Below are 22367 nucleotides of genomic sequence, written 5' to 3'. Positions count from 1 at the left end.
TCAGCCTTTCATCCCATGCAACGTACAGCAACACTGCCCTGGGCTGGCTCTGTTTTCAAGCCCAATGTGAGGAGAGATATTAAAAGAAAAACAAAAATAAAAAACCCTAACATTTCAAAACAAAAGCCAAAAACTTTTAAGTCCACAAATATGAATGCAAAAGGAATTTTACACTAGTGTTCTTTTATATGTAAAAGCAGATCAACTAGAAATAACCAAAAAGGTGATTGCTAGAGAGTCAGTTACAAGTGCATAAAGGAGAGTGTTCAAGGATGTTCATCACTGTATTATTTATGAAGAGTAAAAACTAAAAATAACTTAGGAGGTGGCTTAAATTAAACAGGACATTCATACAGTTGTATGCTATCCGGCCATTAGAAATGGTGTCAAGATCCACAAAAATGGCTAAAATTGAAAGGGTGGACACATCATGACCAAATGGGGAAACTGTCAGTCTTGAAGGTAACTTGTCAATTCCACCCTAACATTTACATTTAAGAGGTACAAGTGTTCATACTCACCCCAAACCAGAAACCATCTAAAAATGCCCATCAACAGAAGACTTAAATTCAACCATATTAGTAATTGACATGATAATAGATTAAAAACTTCAAGACAAAGATGATCAAAATAGATTTGTTTTCAAAGACCCCTGTGCTGCCTCCTTTCATGGTGAACATTCTAGCTTCACTTATTTGATGGCCTGAGTGTCCTGCCCCTTCCCAGTCTTCATCCCAGCCGCAAATGGGCTGGGCCCATTCAGAACAAGCATCAGTGTAATGGGCCTGAGACTGGTTCTCCAGGAGGCGGGCACAGTCATCGTCTCCACTTCACAGAGGAGGAGCCTGAGGCCCAGGGAAGCCAACATACTATATTTCATACTTCTTTATGTTATTTCTGATTTGCCTCCCCCATTGAACTATGAGCTGCCCATGGGTAGGGATGTCTGTCTCTTATTTGCTGTTGAATCCCCAATGCCTAGAACAGTGTACACAAGAGGTGCTCGATATGTTTATGGATAGATACATGGATGGATAGATGGATAGATGGATGGTTGAAAGAGGGTGGATGGATGGATGGATGGATGGATGGATGGATGGATGGATGGATGAGAACCACTCAAGCTAAGTTCTGAAGAATTTAGGGAGAACAGCTTTAGGATCTGAACTGACCTATCCTAGAGTCTGCAGTTTCACCAGCCACATGGTTTAGTCCTTTCAGTGAACTCAACCAGAATGAGTGAACAAATAGACAACAAAGTGAGAGGAATGTGATTATAGGGGACAGGAAAAAGGATTAGGGGCCCCCAGACATGTAAGCCGAATGGCTGGCTTGGCGATTTTGAGTAAACCCCTCTGAGTCTCAGTTTCCTTATACAAGCTAAAACCACTTTCCCAGCCTCCCAGGGAAACATGGTAGGCTCTCCAGGCTAGCACCTCAGGCAGACAAACCCACCATCCGTTTTTACGGGGGTCCCAAGTGCCCCTGTTTTGAGGGGCTGAGAAGCTGAACCACTTTTTAAAGTGGCCTGGAGGGCCCAAGGGGACTCTGAGGATGCTGGAGGCCAGGGGAGAACAACCCAGCCTCCGTGTAACCCCCCACCAAACCCTCCACCAGCCCCACTCACCTGCCCCTGAAGCTGAACCCACCAGCCCGAATGGCCAGCCTTGGGGCCCTGGTGCCACAATGGCTTTGTGACTCACGGCCAAGTTCTAGCCAATCCCCACCAGCTCCTGGGGGAAGAGAGTTCTAGAAGGCTAACCCAGGGATGCCTGGGTGGCTCAGTGGTTGAGTGTCTGCCTTCAGCTTAGGTCATGATCCCGGGGTCCTGGGATTCAGTCCCCCATCAGTCTCCCTGCAGGGAGCCTGCTTCTCCCTCTGCCTATGTCTCTGCCTCTCTCTGTGTCTCTCATGGATAAATAAATAAAATCTTAAAAAAAAAAAAATAGAAGGCAGACCCAGTGTTGGGGGCAAGCCCTAGATCAGACTAAGGGTCTTGGTGGTTGCTACATACTACCTGCCTGTCCTGAATAGAAAACTAGGGCTCTGAGCAGAGGGGGCCTCAAATTCTTCCCCTACATGTATCTCAAGGCAAACTCAGTCTCACATACCTTGGGCATTTGTTGAACACCTAACATTTTGTTTTTGTTTTTAAGATTTTATTTTTAAGGGCACCTGGGTGGCTCAGTCGATTCAGCATCTGCTTTCAGCTCAGGTCATGATCCCAGGGTCCTGGATCAAGTTCCCCATCAGGCTCCCTGCTCCACAGAGAGCCTGCCTCTCCCCCTCTGCCTCTGCCTCCGTCTCCTCCCTCTCTCTCTCTGTCTCTGTCTCTCATGAATAAATAAAATCTTTAAAAAATATATTTTAAGTAATCTCTACACCAAACAACCCCGAGATCCAGTCACATGCTCCACCAAGTGAGCCCTCCAGGTGCCTCTGAGGAACACCTAACTTTGCCTAGCGACACAGCTCAAATAATTTGGGGGTGTGAAACTGCTAGGAAGGAATCAAAGAGGGGGTGGATGGGCTGAGTCCCGCAGGAGGTGCAGGAGGCGAAGGAGTAATCTTAGGAGAGCTGGGGGAAGGGCACCACATGGCCCAAGGTGGGAACAGGACGGGCATGATTAGGGAACACGGGGGCTGAGGTGGTTGGAGGCAGGAGAAGAGGGCCAGGAGGTAGAATACTGAATTGGGAGGACCTCAGGAGTATGAGAGTTTGGGTTTTATCAGGAAGGCTCCAGGGAGCCCCGAGAGGGTCTAGAGCAAAGGAGGCACAGCTCTTATACTCTGGTTCACATCCTAAAAGGCCAGGTGGGTATCTGTATCTGGCTCTGAGGATGGGCCATCCTTAGAGCAGAACTGGGCCCAAGGTCCCTTGGGATCCTCATATGGGCCTGGCAAAAGTGGGTATTGACTCTGAGCCATAGTCCTAAAGGCGAAAGTGAGGCCACTGTCCCCATCCACCTCCTGGGGCTGGGCTGATGCCTGGGCTGAATCACTGCTGGCCAGGCTGGGGCTGACACACACCTTGGCCTCAGCTCAGCAGGGTCCTGCCAAAGCCACACAGCCTGGCCTAGCAGCCTCAGCCTGGCTTCTCTGGGGAGCCACTGGGAGGCACCAGAGCAAGAGGCAAACAGGGACACCCAGCCCCACTCAGCAGAGGTCCCCTCTTCTTCTCCATGCTGTTGGTGTAGCTTCAGGCAAAACCGGGGACATGGCAGTTGGACAGGATCTATGTCCTTTGTTTCAGCAATGACAAGGACAGCTCCCATCCAGGCTTTCAGTGAGCTAAACACAAATCCAGTGGTCAGGGCAATAATGGTGGAAGCACAAAGCCCTGTGGAAACGCAAGAAGGCCCCAGCCCAGCTTGGGGGTTGTTGGGGGCCAGGAGGGCAACCGCAGCTGAGTTTGAGCAAAGGTCATTTGGGTAGCTGAGGGAAGAAGTGTTATCAGACTTGAAGCTGTGCAAAGGCCCTGAGGCCATAAATTAAGGAAACAGAGTAGTTTTGATAGGGAGGTGCCTGGAAAGACATTGATCTTTCCGGGGCTAGACGCACTCAAGGACTTTTTTTCAGGAAGGTTTCAAGTAGGGAATCAGATCTGTGTTTTCCCAAAAGCCCCCGTGTCACATCCTTGTGAGAAGATAGAGCCTCCACTTAGACCCAAGGCTCCTTGGGAGGCAGGCAACTGTCCAGGGTTCTAACCACTGCTCTGCCATTTAGCAGGAGTGGGATATAATAAGATATATTTGGTCTTCGTCCCTGGTTCCTGGCACTCAGCTCCTAAAACTCTTGGAATCTTTGGGAGGGATGTTCCTTTCTTTTTAAAAACATTTATTTGTTTGTTTGTTTGTTTGTTTGAGAGAAAGACAGAGTGTGCGAGAGGGCAACTGGGAGGGGCAGAGAGAGAGGGTGAGAATAATCTCAAGCAAACTCTGAGCTAAGTGTGGATCCCAATGTGGGGCTGGATCTCAGGATTCTGAGATCATGACCTGAGCCGAAATCCAGTTGGATACCTAATCCACTGTGCCAGCCAGGTGCTCTGTAAGTATCTTTTGTATGTTAGTAAGATGCATGGTGGCTGGGGACCAGGATGGTGGCTGGTCCCCAGAAAAGTGGAGCCATTAGAGGGTTGGAGGTTTGTCCCACCTCCCAGACCTCCTGGGAGAGGACAGGGGCTGGAGATTGAACGAACCACCATAGGCCAATGATTCAACTAATCATGCCTGTGGAATGAAACCACTGGGGTTAGGACAACTGGATGGCTCATCAGTAGAGCGTCTGCCTTTGGCTCAGGACCTGATCTTGGAGTCCCAGGATTCAGTCCCACATCAGGCTCCCTGCAGGGAACCTGCTTCTCCCTCTGCCTATGTCTCTACCTCTCTCTCAGTCTCTCATGAATAAATAAAATCTTTGAAAGAAGAAAGAAAAGAAAAGAAAGAAAAGAAGAAAAGAAAAGAATAGAAAAGAGGGATCCCTGGGTGGCGCAGCGGTTTGGCGCCTGCCTTTGGCCCAGGGCGCGATCCTGGAGACCCGGGATCGAATCCACGTCGGGCTCCCAGTGCATGGAGCCTGCTTCTCCCTCTGCCTGTGTCTCTGCCTCTCTCTATATCTCTCTGTGACTATCATAAATAAATTTAAAAAAAAATTAAAAAAAAAAAAGAATAGAAAAGAAAAGAAAAGAAAACCACTGGGGTTCAGAGAGCTTCCGGCTTGGTGAATATATGGAGGTGCTGAGAGGGTGGTGAACCCAGACGGGGCATGGAAGCTCCAGGCCCCTTTCTCTGTACCTTTCCCCATGCATCTCTTCCACCTGGATGTTCCTGAGTGGTATCCTTTATAACAAACCAGTAATAGTAAATAAAGCACTTTTCTAAGCTCTGTGAGCTCTTCCTGCAAATTATCAAAACTGGAGTGGGAGTGTAGAAACCCTTGGTTGAGGGCTTGTTGTTCAGAACCTGAGATTTCCAAATGGCATCTGAGTGGCAATGGTGTGGTGGGACTAAACTCTTCACCTGTAGGGTCTGCACAAACTCCAGGTAGTGTTAGAACTGAATTGTAGGACACCTGGTTGGTGTCTAGAAAATTGAACTGGTTGGTGTGGGGAACCCCCCCCTGCCCCCAACACACTTGGCATTGGGATTATGAATAAAACATTTTGGGGGGAATTGCATGGATCTCCCAACCTCCTGGGCCTCCCATTCTCTATACATTGGGGGTGCACAGGGAGCACAAGTATCATTATTATTCATCCACCAAACTGATACGGGAGCTGTTACCTGGACATGAACATACCCATTTCCAAAGCACAGAAGGTAGAGGGGGCAGGGGAAGAGGACTTGGTTGAGGCTATACAGCAGCAGACTGGCACCCAAGTTGGGACTCGGTCTCCTGAAGACTGAAGCTCTGCTTCCCCAGACTGTGGTTCCTGGTCTCCTGTGTCAAGACACCCCCACTTCAGCTTGGGCCTCTCACTGCTGGGCCCCCTTCTGAAACATCTGCCTGAAGGCGGTGAGGTCACATGGCTAAAAACCAAACCCCAAAGCAGTTCTTGAAGCCTTGAACAGTAGGCAGCCAGGGTGATCAGAAGAGGAAACAGGTAGGTGGTGAGGCCCCACCCTTTCAATGGCAGAGGGACTATGGGTACACGCTGCTCCTTCTTTGCATCCCTGCTTCCCCATCTGTAAAACAGGCACAGTTCACCCACCTTTCCAGGTAGGACTGGTATAACTGCTGGTGCTCCACACATGCCCACCAGCTGGACTTGCCCTGTGTCCTTGGCCACCAATGCCTAAGTCCCTTCAGGGCCCAAGGGAGGCAGAAGCCCAAGGCCCGGAGTCTTTTGCTCAACAACAGCAAGGGCCAGAGTAGGCAGGGGAAGAAGGCAGCCTGGCCATCCAGGTTCTGGAAGTGAGAGGCCTAAGGTCCAAATGTCCCTGCAAACTCCTAAAAATTTCAGGCTGTGTGACCTTCAATCATTCAACCTCTCTGAACATTAGTTTCCTTAAAATGGGAGACTAGGCTGTTGGAGAGGAAGAGGTACTTCAGGGAGTACTTGGAAAAGGTACTTCAGGGAGTACTTGGAAAATCTGGATTCCAAGTCTGTGCCCTAAAAGGAAGGTCCCACAGAATGTAGACACACCTCCAGTCCTGGAGGCAGACTGCCTAAGTCGGATCCAACCTGGGCCACCTTCCTTCTGGTCCTGAGGCTCAGCATCCCCCATCCGCCAGCCAATCATAAAAGCTTACACTGAGCACCAACTGTGAGCACCTGTAAGCCAAGCACTGCTCTGTGAACAAACTGTTAATCCTCCAACTTTATGGGGCAAGCTTATAACTGTTCTGCCCATTTTACAGACAGGGTAACGGAGGCCCAGAGGTTCAAATTTCTGCCTTTTCCTACCTGCCTCGGATTGTCCTCTTTGCATCTTCTAGCCTCTCTTCCCCCAAGGTGACACCCGGGGGCTCGCTAGTTCCAAACGCCAGTTGGAGATCCTAATGTCCCCTACCTAACCTGGACATTAGTCGGCCCCAGGCCCAGGAGCGCCTAGATGGCGCTCGCTGCGCGCCAGATGTGCGAGGCCCCTCCCGTACGCCCGCTCTCCTCCTCTAGCAGGGGCGGAGAGAGGAGGGGGAAGGAGGCACGGGAGGGGGGAGGGGGAGCGTGCGAGCCAGGCCCTGCCCAGCCCATCAGGCCCCGGCGGGGGAAGAAGGAGGCAGAGAGCCGAGCTGGCGTAACGAGACTTTACTGAAAACAGAAAACCGGGCGAACCAAGGATTACAAACAGGAATGTGGACTCGTAGCAAAACAAAACAAAACAACAGAACAAAAAGGGCGGGAGGAGGGATGTCGGAAGGACGGAAGGGAGGGAGCAAGAGCAAGGAAAGGGAAAGGAGTTCTTTTTTTTTTTCTTCTTCCCATTTCTTTAAAAAACCAACACAAGAAAAAACACACACACACAACCAACGTTTGTTCCCAAGTAGAAACATAAATAGGGCAGAATCGAACACTCTGTTCTTCTCTCTTCCAAAGGCAAAAAAAAAAAAAAAAAAAAAAAAAGTAAAAGGAAAGGCAGGGCTTGAGGCTGCGCCCCCTTGGAGTCCCCTTCGGCGGCGGTGTGTACAAAGGGGCGGCCGGGGCGCGCGGGTTTGTGCAACACTGGGTGGCCGCGCTCGGGGAACAGAGGCAGCGCGAGGGCGGGGGGGTCATGCGCTTGCCCCCCCAGGAGCAGGGGGTCCAGCTTGTCGAGTCTGAGGCGCCCTCTCCGAGTCCTGGGCACCCCCGGGGGGGGGTCCTTCGGGACCGCGCCCTCTCGGAATCCTGGCACCCGGGGGGGTGAGGGGGGTGTCCCCGGGGCCGCGCCCTCTCCGAGTCCGGGGCGCCCACGCCCCCCCCACGCGAGCCCGCCTCCCGGGGAGGGGGGCCGCGCATGCGCCCCGCGCGCGGGCTCAGTACGCGGACACCTGGTGCTGGGGCAGCAGCTGGCAGCCGCTGTTGACGTGGCTGAGGACCTTCTGCTTGAGCTGCGCCACCTGCTCGCGCAGCAGGCTCGCTGTGGACGCCAGCTCCGTGTTCTGGCTCTTGAGCGTCTTCACTTTCTCCTCGAGGCGCGAGATGCGCTCCAGCTTGCGCTTGCGGCACTTAGAGGCAGCGATGCGGTTGCGCAGCCGCTTGCGCTCGGCCTTAATGCGCTCCTGCGTGTCCATGTCGATGGGCGACAACGGCGGGCTCTCGCCGAAGCTTGGCACGTCGGGCACCGTCTGCGGCTCATCCTTGAGCGCGGTCAGGCGGGGCGGCCCCAGCGCGCCTGGGGGCGGCGGCGGAGGGAAGGGCACAGGCTCGGCGGCGAAGGCGACCGTCGCAGCACCCCCCGAACCCCCGGTGCCGCCCGCGTAGCTGCTCAGGTTCGCGTAGACGGGCGCCTCGGGCGTGGCTGCCGCTGGGGCCAGTTCGCCAGGAGGCGCGGCGCCCGCAGCCGTGCCCGAGGGTCCTCCGGCGGCCGCGGCTGCCGAGGCCGCGCCCGTGCCCAGCTGGTTCTGCTTGTGCAAGTCTTCCAGGGCCTTGACGAAGCCCTCGGCAAACTCCTGCTCCTCGCTGGCCGCCACCTTGGGGTAGAGGAACTGAGTGCTCGTCGGCGTGGTGGTGACCAGCCCGTTGGACTGGATGATTAGGCGCTCGAGCTCGGGCGAGGCGAGCTTGAGCAGCCCCAGGTCGGGCGAGGCGAGTAGGCCGTCGGGGGGCGCCGTGCCGGGGGCGCCGTCGGTGCGCAGGGGGGCCGGGGGCGGCGCGGCCGCGGGCTTGAGCGCCGCCGCCACCTGCTCGCTCAGGCTCAGCGTCAGCGCGTCTTTCTTCATCATGCTGCCAGTCGCCGCCGTCGGGGGCGCCCCGGGGAACAGGCGACCCGGGGACGCGAAGCTACCACCGCCGCCACTGCTACTGACGCCGCCGCCCAGGCCGCTCAGCGCCTCATCGCCGTAGAAGGGTGTTTCCATCCTCCGCCTCCCCCGCCGCGCCGGCCCGGGGGGAGGGGGGGAGTGGCCGCGGCCGCCCGGGGGGCCTGCGCCCCCCCGTCCGCTCGGCCCTGCGCCCGCCCCGGCCGAGGCCGCTGCGCCCGGCCCTCCGCTGGCGGCGGCTCCTGCGCCGCGCAGTTCGCGCGCCCTCTTATAGCCTCGGCCCAGTGCGATGAGCTCACTGCCCCCGCTCGCCATTGGGTGTGGGTGACGTCGCTCATTTGCATGGTGGGGCGGGGCCAAACCACTGACGCCCCCCTGGCGCCGTTGCCCTGGTGACGCGCGGTAAACCGCACAACAGCGCGCTGCCTTGTGGGTTGACGTCATGGAGGCGGGCCCCACTCCTGGACCCGGTTACCCCGCCCCGGGAGCGCAGTGTACGACCAATGCCCCCAGCGCTGCCTCCCGCCAAGGCACGTCCCGGGTGGCGTGATGAGCCCGGCCACCAGCCTCCTGCCCGTCCCAAAGCCCCGCCCCGTATCCGCGCGTGGGGCCCCGGCTGGGCGGGGGTGGGGGCGGTGCCGGCCTCCGGGGACCGGCGGGGGATGGGGCCCGGATGGATAAATAACTCCCTGGCACCTCCCGCTCCACTACGTCTACAAGTGCCTTCCTCAGCGCACCTCTGCCCTGGCTCCGCACGGGCTGGGGGCAGAAAGCTTTAGGGAGCTAGCTGTTCCCGGTGGATCCCTGGGCGTTTGGGCCAGATCGGCCTCTGTCTCACTCCTACCCCCGAATCTCCGGTGGTGTGTTTGCCCCAGAAAGACGAGGGAGGGAAAAGGAAAACTGCCAGAAGTTGCTGGAAGCGCTTTGATCCTGATACTTTTCACTGAGGATTCTGAAAGTACCGAGTCTGGCTTCCTGACCTACAGATGGGAAACTGAGGCTCGGCAAGGTGTGACCAGGCCAGACCTCTTATCCACCTGGTAGAACCCTGGCCTCTTGCTTCAGGGCAGCCGCCTATATTTTTACTCTGCATCTGCCAGGGTGTTCTGTGGGTCCTGAGGTGAGGGTGGTTGCCTGTAGGTCCCCACAGTTTCCTCCTTAGCAGCCCTCCCCTTCCTGGTTGTTAGGCAGGAATCCTAGCTGGTAATTGTTACCTACTTAATACTGTCTTGTTTTTGTCAGTGCTCCAAGGGCCTCCCTAAAGGCTGGCTGGAGATGGACTATGAGGGAGGAGGAAGGGAACAACCTGTCCCAATGCTCCCTAGGGATTCTTGGGACATCTGGGTCTAGCTGAGAGCCCCTTCACATGACCCCTCCATGGCTCCCACCACACTCAGAATGGAGCCAGTTTCTCAGCCAGATGGTGGAGGCTAAGGCCCCTTCTACCACTGACCCCCATCTAACCTTTCACCTTCTCTGAGCCTTGGCTTCTGGGCCCACTGATGCCTCAGGGCCTTTGCATATGCTATGTCCTCTGTGTGATGCTCCCTTCCCCAGTGCAAACTTGGGGTTAGAGGCCCCTCCCACTCACCTTATTTCCATTATAGCCTTGGAAGCATTCAGAATGACTGGGTGGACCCAAAGATCCTGGAGGGCAGGGACCTTGTCTATCCTGAACTTGCTGGGTCTCCAGCATCCTGTACAGCACTTGACTTGGCATAAACAAGAACACTGCGTGGCCTGGTTGCAGTGGCAGTTTCTGGCCTAGGTTTGTCTGACTTGCCTGTGGGCATGAATGTTCCCAGCCCCCAACCCCCCTCTTCTACTTCCCAGCCTCACCTGGCCCTGTTCCTAACTGGGCTGTGGAGCAAGAAGGCTATGAAGGAAACTGTCACCATGAGCAAGAGACCTGGCCTGGTGGGCAGTGACCCAGGGGTGTGAGTATGTATCTATGTACACACAAATGTCTGTGCCTGTGTGTGTTCATGTATGGATCCCAGATGTGTTCACACATGAGGGGGGGTCTATGTGCCTGTGTGGGTGGGCATGTAGATCTGTGTGCCTGTGTGTGTATACATATATGTATACTGGTGGATGTGTATGTGTCCATTTGTGTGTTTCCAGGCACGTAGGTCTCTGTGTCCTCCAGACCTGCCCTCGCAAGGTGGGATGCAGCCCCCAGCCTGTTGCTAGCCTTGCCCTGGGACCCCTCTCTGGGCCTACGCAATGGGGCTAGATCGGATCAGATGGGGCCATGTATCTCCCCAAGGCAGGACATGAGTGGGTGGCCTAAGGAGCCTCTGCCCTGACCTTGGGCCTTCACCTTGACAAGTGGGTGAATGGTCTGGTGAACTCTGGGCAGAACCTGCCTTAGCTGAAAAACTAACCAGCAAACAGACCTTGGGATATGGAGGCACAGGGAGCCCAAGGCCCGTTACCCCTCTGAGTCTCCATTTCCTCCTCATGAAAATGGAGTGAGTAATCTCACCCACCTCTTGGAATCTTGTGGTTTTTGTGTTATTTTATTTTTTAATTAAGTAAACTCTAACCCCATTATGGGGCTAGAATGCACAGCCCTGAGATCAAGAGTCATATGCTCTACTGACTGAGCCAGCCAGGTGCCTCGAGTATTGTGATTTGTATTGGATGTGAAGAAATAGTAAGAGCTCATAATTGTTTTCTCTTAAGTGTTTTACGTTATTATAATTAGGCCAACCTTAACTGTGTATGTTTGTTTGGCCTGGAGTGCCCTTCCTTATCCTCCAGGCAAAATTCCTACTCATTCTTCAAAACCCAGTGTCTCCTCCTCCAAGGAGCCTACCCTAACTATCCGGCCTAGAGGTCCCCTAAGTAGCCCCTCCCCCCCATGCCGGGCTGAGCCTGCCCACTGTCTTTGTTGGCCTCTATCGCTCCTAGTTGCGGGAGGGGAGGAAGAGAGGACCTGTCTTAGCCCCTAAAGTATGGGGAGCTGCCCTGAGCAGACTCTGCCAGCAACACTTTTCAAGGCCTGTCTCCTTTGGTCCCCACTGCTGTGTACTTGCTCTTCCCTCTGATCCAACACCTTTTCCTGCCCTCTCCTTCCTCCTAGCCAAGGAGCCGTCTGGGACACCCCAGTCCTGCTCTTATCATTTGGATCAACCCTATCCCCACCTTGCCAGGCAAGTTGGGGGAGCCCTAAATCCACCAACCAGTCACAGGCAGTGAATTAGGAATAACTCCCATTCTGTCATTCATTCATTCCTTGTACACAGGGACGCCTGGGTGGCTCAGTGGTTGAGCATCTGCCTTTGGTTCAGGGTGTGATCCTGGAGTCCCAGGATTGAGTCCCACATCGGGCTTCCTCCATGGAGCCTGCTTCTCTCTCTGCCTGTGTCTCTGCCTCTCTTTCTCTCTGTATCTCTCATGAATAAATAAAATCTTTTTAAAAAATTCCCTGTCCACTGACTGAGCACCTATTATGAGCCAAGTGATGGGGACACACATGGATGTCACAAACACCATCACTCTCCCAGCACACGATCTGAAGGAGGAATCTAACACAACTTCAAGGAGAATGTGCCCCCTCCACAGATGGGGGTATGTCTTAGAGTTGGGTAATCAGGGCAGGGCACCCCAGGAGGTAATGCTGAATGAAGGAGGAGCTGGAGCAAATCGAACATCCTAGACAGTGGGACATCTCAGACAGTGGGCACCACAAAAGCCCTGGGGCAAGACACCAGCTGGCCACATTGATGGAGAGAGCAGGTGGGGCTGGATTGGGTGAGCCAGGGGAAGCCAGGGGGAGAGAAGGAAGGCAAGGGTGCAGGGCTTCCACGGGAGACTGGGTGGTATTTGTCCCGAGTAGTGGAAGTGGCCCAGGGAGACGGGATTGAGGGAGAAGTCAGCAACAGGGCTCAGCCTAGATTTTCGCGCTTACTCTCCCAGCAGCTCCACGAGTCTCAGGACATTAACTCACTTCCCACAGCAGCGTCCAGGGAGGGCGTGCGGCCCGCCGGGGTCCACACAGCCCAGGCCCCCTCTGAAAATTCAGCCGGTCCCCAAGTAGTACCCTCGGTGGGGAAGGGAAGCTGAAACTAACCCTCCACCCCTTTCCCAGCGAGGGTTCCAGTCTCCGCCGCTCTGGGGCCTCTCAAGAGCCAGGAGATTATTACCCTTCTTGTCTAAAACAACCTGCAACTCGGTTTCATGTTTGGTCTTTACTTGAAGACGCAGGGAACTCCAAGCTAGTGGATGAAACGGAAAGCCCCAAAGAAAGAATAAAGGAGTTAAGCAGGAAGCAGAAAGGGGTGAGGCGGATGGAACCTCTCAAGGGGGAGGTAGGCGGGGGGCTGCGCGCAGGACGCCGCGGGGCTCCGTAGGGCTTCTGGGGAATGTCCTGCGGCGCCTGGGTCCCCGGGCTGGGGGGGCGGGGCTTGAAGGGGCAGTCCCCGGGTGGCGGGACCCCGCAGGGGGCCGGGGGAGGGGCGCCGGCGAGGGGCTGGGGGGCGCGTCTGGCCTCCGCGCATTCCTAAGGATCAGGTTACCGGCCGAGGCGGCGGCCCCTCCCCTCCCGCCGCTCCCCTCCTGCCCCGCTTCCGCCCTCGCCGGGAGCTGGAACCACAGCCACCTCCCCCGTCCAGTGCAGGTGCTCGGCGGGCCGCAGGGAGGGGACCCACACCCCGTCCTCCGGGCGGGCACTGGCGTTTTCCAGTCTCCCAAGACCATTTTACGGACGAGGAAACGCGTCGTCAGCTCCCTTGAGCAGCTGATGCAGCCAGACCGACGGAGCCTGCTTTACGACCGGTGGCCCTGTTGACTGCACCCGGAGGCTGCAGTGTCCCCAGCTTCCCGCAGGCCCGGAAGAGCCGCTCAGCCCAGAGTTCCTTGATTGACCGTCCAGAGTGAGCCCGGAAGGGCGCCCGAGCAGGGAGAAAACAACTCACCCCACCTTCCCCCACCCCCGGCCGGGCCAGAGCCCTGCCCTTGCCCCATGTAATGTGCATCTGCTGTATACCCAGGCCCAGGTTAGGCCCTTTCCTAGGCGGACTTGGGGAAACCTGAAGGTTGGGGGTGGGAGGGTGGTGAGTTCACTAAATTAAGTTCAGAAGCTGATTTGCTTTGCTTTTGTTTTTCTTTTGGCCAACCTCCAGCACCGTCATTCAGCCATTCCACCACCGTCTGTGGAGCACCTACTGTGTTGTGTGCCGGGCCCTCTGTGGTAGGCCAGGGTTTTCCACCATCCCTCATCACCTCCTCAGTTGATGCTCCCCTATGGGCCAGGAAATACCCACCACAATGAAGAAGTCCGCTTTAGGCTGATGTCACAATTTCTCCTTTAGGTTGACCCCCTTTTCTGTTTTTACTTCAGTAAATATATTTCAAAAGAGAAACTTAATGTCACCACCAAGAATGGAAAACCAGTTTATCTTGCCATAAATAGAAAGAAATTGAAAAAACGATGAAATGAGAGCAAAACCCAGGAATTCCTTCCTCGGGGACACTCTGGGCCCGGCCCAGAGCGGGAATGTCCAAATATCCAGAAAGCATTAAAAGCAGGGAAGCCCTAAGCCAAGCCAAAGAAGGATGCAGGAGAGGCCACGGGAATCCACTTTGTGGTTTTGTTTCTGAGGGCCCCAGCACACAGTAGGTGCTCAATAATGTGCCAAGCCTTGGCAGTGAGCACCTACTATGCGTGTGGTTTACCTGCATCCACCAGCATCCTTTCAGGGCCTTCGAGTTTATAGACCCATTTCCAGGGTCACAAATGAAGGTGGTAGTGGTGGCAGGTAGCAGCCCCTTGGGGGTAGGACCCCACAGGGCCTCTCTGGGGAGACTTCAGTTTGGTTCAGATAAATGGAAGCTCCCCGCTTCCGCCTCAAGACCTTGGGGCTGTCCCCACCCACAGTCCTGTGGCTCCTGACAGCCTTCTGCAATGAGCTATGGGTCCCTGACGTCCTGCCCAGGCTGCCCAGGGATTGGGGAGGGGGGGATGTGTGCATCAATGAATATGAATTAAATAAGTAAATGAATTAATGAGTGGATGGTGTAATGGATGATTTGGCGACGTAATGAATGGATGAGTGAATTAATGGATGAGAGGATGCATCCATGTGATCAAAATGGGAAACCCACTCCCCACATTTTTCCTTAGTATCCCCACACCAGTACTGCAAGGAGGGACATCTGTTCACATTTTTCAGAGGGACAAACTGAGGTTCTGAGCAAAGCGTGGCTCCCTGCCCGCCATTTTCAGAGGGCAGATTGGAATACAGGCAGCCTCGCTCTCTGTGAGCTGCAGGACAGGGGGGCGAGTAAGGGAGCCGGGGCCCAGTGGGGGAGTAGATGGAATGGGGGCCAGGCAGGCAGCAGACAGCAGGGAAGCGGTGGTGGCTGGGCCTCCAGGGCGGGGAGGAGTAGCCAGAGTCCCAGTTGATTAGGAAAGGCTTCCAAGGAAAGAGTAGGTTTGGGGGGCCTCCCAGCACTCACGGAGACACACACCAGCCCTGCGTCTCGCGGGCGTGGGGAGGCAGAGACACCCCCCCCCCCAACACTCAGAACCTGAGGCCACCACCGTGTACTCCCTCGCTCGCCGCTTCCCCCCTTCCTCCGCCACCGCCTCTCCTCGGGAGGAAGTGGTGAGGGTGCGGGGGAGGGCCCCCCATTCTCACTTCCCCTGGGGCAGGGCGGGGCCTACAGGGTGCCCTCCCCCGCCGCGATAGGGGGGCGACAGGAGTGGGGGCTGGGAGCCCCAAGAGCCAGGGCTCGGCCCGGGGCGGTGCGGCCCCTCGGTGGGTGACCTCTCTAAGTTCTCTGGGTTTCGATGGTTCTCATCTGAAAAATGGGGGGAAGAAAGTGGACCTGGAAACAATGGATTGCTGGGGGAGAGGACCCCGCCCCACCCCCGAGGAGACAGGCCGGACAAGGACACTCCCAGGCCCGGGGGGTCACGGCCGGGCCGGAGGGAGAGAGGTCGCTGTAAACACGGACTTGGACCGGGGCGGGAGGCGCATTCCAGGCGGAGCGAACGGCGCCGGCGAAGGCCTGGAGGCTGCTCGGGACCTCCCGCCTCGCGGGGCGGCCGGGCCTGCCCGGGACCTGCAGCTCGCCGTCCCCCCCAGCCTGGCCCCTCCTCTGGCGGGGGTGGGGGAAGGATCTGGAGTCTCGGCGCGGCCCGCAGCAGCCGCAGAGTTAACCCCGCGCAGCGGCCGGGACGGTGGCGAGGGGGGCGGGTGGCGTCAGCGCCGACGTCAAGGCGAGGCGGGGCCGTGTAGACTCTGGCGCCGGGCCGGTGCCCCACGCCGCGCTAGAAGCCGTGGGTGTGGTGGTAGGCAGGGTCCGCCCTCCAGCTGCCCCCGCGCGGCGCAGAGAGGGGAAACTGAGGCACGGAGAGGCGAGAGGCCTCGCAGACGGAAGCTGGGCCAGACGGCTCCGGGTTCCTGTCCCTCTGCCCCAGGCCGCTCCGGCCCCCACCGTCGCCCTTTCCCGATGGCTCACTTTCGCTGGTGACTAGGGTCACCCGGCTGCGACTGCGACCAACCGGTCTTTTGTGTTTTGTTTTGTATTCCGGCACGTAGACCAATCCCTGCAACATCGCCCAGTTAAGTGCCAGACATCCCAGAGCTGTGCCCTGCCCTGGCAAGCCAGCCCACCTTCGTGGGCCTCAGTTTCCTCAACCGGGCAATGAAGGAAAGCTGACCTTGGGCTGCGGGGGTCACCGCCTGGCCTTTGGGAAGGGGTGGGGTGGGAGGCGGTTCCCATGCCGAGGGGCGGGGTGGAGGGGAGACAACCAAGAGGTGAGAGGTACGAGTGGGAGGACACCGGCGAGGCGGGATTCGAATCCACGGCTGGCTCCCGACCCCCGCCCCCCCGCCCCCGCTTTTGTCCTCCTTCACCTCTGCCCCCACTCGTCCTTCCCCCTCCATTTCTAACCCCTCCCGTCTCTCGGATCCCCCTCGCCTCCCCTCTCCCTCCCTTCCCCCCACGGCCCAGCTCGGCGCCCCTGCGGGGCCGCTAATTAAATGCAGAGCTGGGGGGAGGGGGCGGCTCGCGGTTAACCCCTTCCCGCCCGGCCCTGGAGGGCTTCCCGGAGCCGAGGAGCGGAAGCGCCAAAGCCGCTCAACGCCTCTCCGCCCCTGACTTGAGGCCCCAAGACAAGCCCATTTGATGGACGGGTAGGTAGAGGTTAAGGGGCCAGGCCCAAGGTTCTAGGCAAGCCCCGATTAATCGCCTCCAGATAGGAGGGCCAGAGCGTAGAAATACTGTGAGCAAAGGGAGATGGGGGGGGGGGGGTCGGGGGAGAGAAAGGAGGCTGGAGACAGAGGGAGAGAGAGCAGGGAATGAGGGAGGGAAAGTTCGGTGGAGCAAGAGAGAAACAGCCAGAGACCAGAGAGAGTGAGATAAATGAGTTAAGGGACACCAGCTGGAGAGGGCAAGAGACAGCACGGAGACAAGGAGAGAGAGAGACATGAAAGTATTTTCAATGGGATTCTCAATCCTTGGCTGGGGACTAGAACTAACTAGACTCTGGTCTCCTTGGACACAGAAAAGGTGACCCCATACATAACTACGAGGGACACAGAGTGACAGTCTCCCAGGGCAGCACAGTTGGAACGGTGGGGTGAACACCAAGGTGGCCCTGAACACCGTGAGCACGTGGGTCAGGTGGAGAGGACCCAGGCCCAGCCGGTCCACTGCCTGGCTCCCCCTTCCCTCCCCACACGGTCCGCTGCCATCGTGGGCCTGGGGAAACTGAAGATCTGAGAGGCGCCCAACATTCTCAGGGTGGGAACAACTGAAAACAATAGGTAATAGAATGTCAAGCAGTGACGGGGGCTATGAGGGACTCTCTGGCAAATGTGTAGAGGGTCAGTGACAGATAAAGGGGCACCATGAGGGGGTGCCAGGGAAGGTTGAGTTCTTGAAAGCTGAACAGCACAAACCAAGGCCCTAGGGTAGGAATGTATGGTATGCAGGTGGAGATTCATTTTTTTAATTTTTTTTTAATTTTTATTTATTTATGATAGTCACACAGAGAGAGAGAGAGGCAGAGACACAGGCAGAGGGAGAAGCAGGCTCCATGCACCGGGAGCCCGATGTGGGATTCGATCCCGGGTCTCCAGGATCGGGCCCTGGGCCAAAGGCAGGCGCCAAACCGCTGCGCCACCCAGGGATCCCGCAGGTGGAGATTCAAAGAGGAGGCCTGGAGTGGGGTGAGGAGAGGGGAGATGGGGAGAAGGTAAAGTAGGACGGTCACAGGGGAACCCAGGTCACCAGCAGCTGGGGTGGGGGGGTAGGTGGAGTCCTTGCCAGCCCGGAAGGACCCCGTGACCACCCTCCCTGATGTTCCAGAGGATGCAGTGGAGTCTCGGGAGCATAAGGGCTGCCCAGAGTCCCAGGGACCTATCTTCTGTCCTTTGTGGGTGCCACTCAGGCCTCCCCTTGCCCTCTGTGGCTCCCTGCTCTGGTCTGTTACCCCCTAGCTCTGCCGCTCCTATGGCTCAGATTCCCAGAACTTGCCCGTGGTGTTCCCTGGCCTGCAGTACCTGCCTGCAGTACCTGCCTCGTGAGTCATTCCCCGGCCCCCTCCCAAACAGAGCTCAGAGACCCTCCCTATGCTGGCTCTCCCACCTCCTGGGCCCCTCACTCGGCCCCCTCACCCCACCTCTGCAAAGAGGGCATGGAGGCTCAGGAGACAGGGCTGAGGGGAATGGGGGAAGGTGGACAGTGTGGTCCTTGAGCCTGGGTAAAAATCGCTGCCCCCTCTGCCCCTGCCCCCTTAGAGGAGGCATGACGGTGGCTGCAGTGACGCGGGATGTGCCAGGAGGAGCATCCGGCAGGGCCTGCGTTGTCATGGTGACGCTGACTCAGAGGCAGAGGCAGGTAGCAGCATCTAGTACCAGCCAGCCCGCCCCTGTGCTCCTGGCACCCTGCCCAACCCCCACCCTTCAGCCTCCGCTCTGGGGACCTCTCCTGAAACTGGAGAAGGGTGGGTGAGACACCAGGGCAGCTGGATAAATTCCTCCACCCACCCCCACCCAATCACCTGCTGGAAGGTGGGAGATGCTATTTTATCACACTAACCTGATTCAGGACACCCATCTTCCCATTCTTCTGTTTATAGGGCCATCCATCCACCCACCTACCCACTCATCTGTCCATCCCTCTGTTTACCCATCCGCCCATTATTCATGGAGCACCTACTCTGAGTCCACATTGCTCTCAGCACAGGACAGTTGTCCCTTGCTCCAGGAGTAAGGGGATCCTTCTTTGATGCAGGTGAGGGGATGCAGGTGAGGACAAGGCCTCTGTGACCCTTTGGGCCCAGGCCTTGAGAAGTTGAGGGCCCTTCTCTACCTCCTGCTCACAGTCTCTGTCCTCTACCACTATCTGTGTCACTGTCTCTCCATCTCAGAGTACAGTCCAGACCCTTCCCCAGCCCTGACCCAGGCCCTAAAGCCACTGTGTATCCCCCTTCCTTTTTTCCCCCTCACTTGTCTACTCCAGCCACATCTGCCTCTGTTTTTCCTCCAACACACCAGCTCATTCCCACCTCAGGGCCTTTGCATATACTGTTCTCCCTGTATGGAAAAATCTGAAGTTCTTTACCTGGCATTTGTCTTGTTTATTTCTTGATCTCCTTATTATCTGTCTCTACCCCCATCTTCAGAGCATAAAGACCTAAGAGATGGCCCGTGGTTCCTTTGGTGGCCCATCTACCTATCTCTGCCTTCATTTTACCCACTGTGAAATGAGCAAATGGGAATGGTGTTCCCAATAAGACCTTACACAGGGGGTTGGGGGGAGAGATTAAGCCCTTAGAACTGTACCTGGCACAGAGTAAGTGCTCAGCAAACACTTTCTTGGAAATAGTCCAGATGTCCATGAGCTGATGAAGGATAAACAAAAAATGGTCTGGCTGTACAATGGAATATTGCTCAGCCATAAAAAGGAACAAAGCTCTGACACATACTACACCATGGATGAACCTTGGAAACATCATGCTCAGTGAGAGAAGCCAGACATGAAAGGCCACCTGTTGCAGGATCCCATTTATCTATCTATCTATCTATCTATCTATCTATCTATCTATCTATCATTTATTTATTTTTTGTAGGATCCCATTTATATGAAATGTCTAGAACAGGGCAATCCATAGAAACAGAAAGCAGATCAGTCGTTGCTCGGGCTGGAGGACAGGGTGGAGGGTGACTGCTGATGGGGAGAGAGTTTCTTTTTGGGGTGGTCAAAATGTTCTGGAACTAAACAGAGGTGTTGGGGCACCTGGCTGGCTCAGTGGTCGAGCGTCTGCCTTCAGCTCAGGGCGTGATCCTGGAGTCCCAGGATCGAGTCCCGCATCAGGCTCCCTGCATGGAGCCTGCTTCTCCCTCTGCCTGTGTCTCTGCCTCTCTCTCTGTGTCTCTCATGAATAAATAAATAAAATCTTTAAAAAAAAAAAAAAACTAAAACACAAGAAAAAAAATAAAAATAAACAAAAAACCCCAGAGGTGCTGGTTTCATAATACTGTGATGTATTTAATGGCACTGAATTGTTCACTTTTAAGTAGTTAATTTTGTGTTAGTGAATCTTACCTCAATAATAATTTTAAAAAGAACATTGGGTAAAAACTAAGGGAATATAAATAAAATGTGTACTTTAGTTAATAATGATTAGCCTACTGCATCTTCAAGATGCCCAGCACTCACCTGCCCCCAGGCCTTCGCACCTGCTGTTCCATCTCGCTTGGAGGCTTCAGGTAAGGGAGAAGCTGGATCAGACCCGGGCTGAGCCGCAGTCTGACTCCATTTGCCCCACCGCCCATTCCCCTCCTCTAATCACAGGAAAGGTCAAGGTGTTTGGTGGTTAGGGATGATGTTGAGGACATTTGGGTGCCTTGGAGGGTCAGTCTGCACCCTCTGGGGGAAGGAAAAGGATCCACAAGCTAGTGGGGTTCTGCAGCAAGTGGGCCGGGAGACACAAAAGATTTCCATCCAGCTGGGGGCCCTGTTCTGTTTCCAGCCACCTCATGAACACAAACAGCTAGAGGAATTTTTTTTTAATTTTTAAGGAAAATTGCTGAGTAATGAAGATCTCCCTGGACAGCATCACTATGCCCCAGTCTCCCTTTCCAGGAACTGAGTCTTCTTGGGGTTTTGGAATAGACAGCCTTTCCAGAAGGTTCTGGGGAAACCGTGTCTGAGTCTCTCCATGGTGACAGGGAGGGAGGGAAAGAGGGAGGCCACCTCACCAGTCATCCACACGCACTTGGGCATTTGGGGACACCCCTCCAGCCTTGCTTGCCAGGGACGCTCAACATGCTAGAGGGACACAGTGTGGAGGGACAGGCCCCGGGGGTGCTTACAGGGACAGTTTTCAAAGGAACAGAGAAGGGAATGAGGGAGGGGAAGACGCAGGAGGACGCACTAAGTATTTTTAGGCACTGAATGCAGCCCTTAAATATTTCCACGGCCACTCCCGAGGGTGAGCAGGGTGACTATTTCAGTGCCTGGTTCCAGTGGAGGCGGGGCGGGCAAGGGTGAGTCACCACTGGGTGGCTGGACCCAGACTGGGAGGGGGCTCTGAGGGCAGGACTGGGGGCCTTCAAGGTGACCGCTCACCAGCCAGGGCCAGGCATCAGTACTGGCCTCTGGGGCATGGAGGACAGTGGCCTGGCCACTGACCATGGTGCAGGCCAAGTGGCACCATCAGCCGGGTCCTCCCAGACGGTGAGCAGCTCAGGCTGGGCCCAAGGCTTACAGAGATGGAGAGATTCCCAGGGGAGGTTTCACACACTCTACAGGTGGTCAGTGAAGAATGAAGCAGCCCCCCCCCGGTGTGTAAAGTACACATGGAGTGGGCAGCCCAGGTGGCTCAGCGGTTTAGCACCTGCCTTCAGCCCAGGGCCTGGTCCTGGAGTCCCGGGATCAAGTCCTGCGTCAGGCTCCCTGTATGGAGCCTGCTTCTCCAACTCTGCCTGTGCCTCTGAGCCTCTCTCTCTGTGTGTCTCTCATGAATAAATACATAAATAAAATCTTAAAAAAAAAAGTACACATTGAGCACCTGCTGTACATCAAGCCTCCTCCTCCCCCATGTAATCTTCCCAAAAATGCTTGTGAAGTAGAGGCCACTATTCTCCCTCTGACCAGCAAGGAAACTGAGGCACATTGGGGTAAAACTTGCCAGGCACTTTGTGTGTCTCGAACCCTGTCCCTCAGTTGAGGCTACAGTCAGGGGAATACATTTTAAAGCAGGTGCTGACCTCACCTGCTGCCCCCTGCCACCCAGGTGTCCCTTATCTCCTGGTTCTACACCAGACACAGGTGAACTAAGAGAAGGTAAATAGATCCTCCAAGTTCAAGGACAGGACAAAACAGGCAGCAGCTCTGAGGGGGCTCTGGAGCTGTGTGACCTGGGGCAGATGGCTCACTCTCTCTGTGCCTGAGTGTAGGCTTGGGCCACGGTAGGCTGTTAGGATCATGCTGGGTCTGATGACTCCTGACCTCATCTCTGCCCATCCGGAGCAGGGCCACAGAAGCTCAGGGGCTTTTTGCTTGCAGTTCCCTCCAACTGTTCCCTGCTCCCTTCCCATGGACAGTGGCTTATTGACCTTTAGGAGTTGGTCTGAACATGACCCTCTCAGCGAGGCCGTCCCTTCCATTCTGGAAAACTCTCATCCCAGCATCTTGGGCTTCCTGCACAAAGATGAGTCCATCTGCCTGGGCCCTCATGGCACCCCTGCCTCTTCTCTCACCACCCCTGTGACCTCTACCCTGGCTGAGCCCCCAGCCTCACCTCCTCATGATCTTCCAGCTTCCACCCTTGTCTCAGTCTGTCCCAGAACCTTCTGAGCTTCCCATCTTGCTCAGGGCCGCATCTGCCTTGTTTCCTATCCCCTCACTTTGTTCCCGTCACCACTCTGTGTAGGGCCTTGGGACTCATACTGGCTGTTCCCTTATCTGAAATGCTCTTCTAGATGGCTGGCTCCCTTGCCTTC

General features: G+C 55.9%; 1 protein-coding gene and 1 long non-coding RNA gene across 2 annotated transcripts; one reads left to right on the top strand and one right to left on the bottom strand.

Annotated features, from left to right (window-relative positions):
- Nucleotides 1–6733: 6733 nt before the first annotated feature.
- On the bottom strand, nucleotides 6734–8883 carry JUND (JunD proto-oncogene, AP-1 transcription factor subunit). Its single transcript, XM_025989629.2, has one exon. The coding sequence runs from the start codon at nucleotides 8839–8841 to the stop codon at nucleotides 7453–7455; it is 1389 nt and encodes a 462-aa protein (XP_025845414.2). The 5' UTR covers nucleotides 8842–8883; the 3' UTR covers nucleotides 6734–7452.
- A 3319-nt stretch (nucleotides 8884–12202) lies between these two features.
- On the top strand, nucleotides 12203–14405 carry LOC140593953 (uncharacterized). Its single transcript, XR_011994444.1, has 2 exons — nucleotides 12203–12683; nucleotides 13022–14405. It is a non-coding gene; the product is annotated as an uncharacterized lncRNA (long non-coding RNA).
- Nucleotides 14406–22367: the final 7962 nt, after the last annotated feature.

This window comes from Vulpes vulpes, chromosome 9 (genome assembly GCF_048418805.1).
Source record: "Vulpes vulpes isolate BD-2025 chromosome 9, VulVul3, whole genome shotgun sequence".
NCBI classification, from domain to species: Eukaryota; Metazoa; Chordata; class Mammalia; order Carnivora; family Canidae; genus Vulpes; species Vulpes vulpes.
This window is presented reverse-complemented; position numbering and strand designations above follow the sequence as displayed.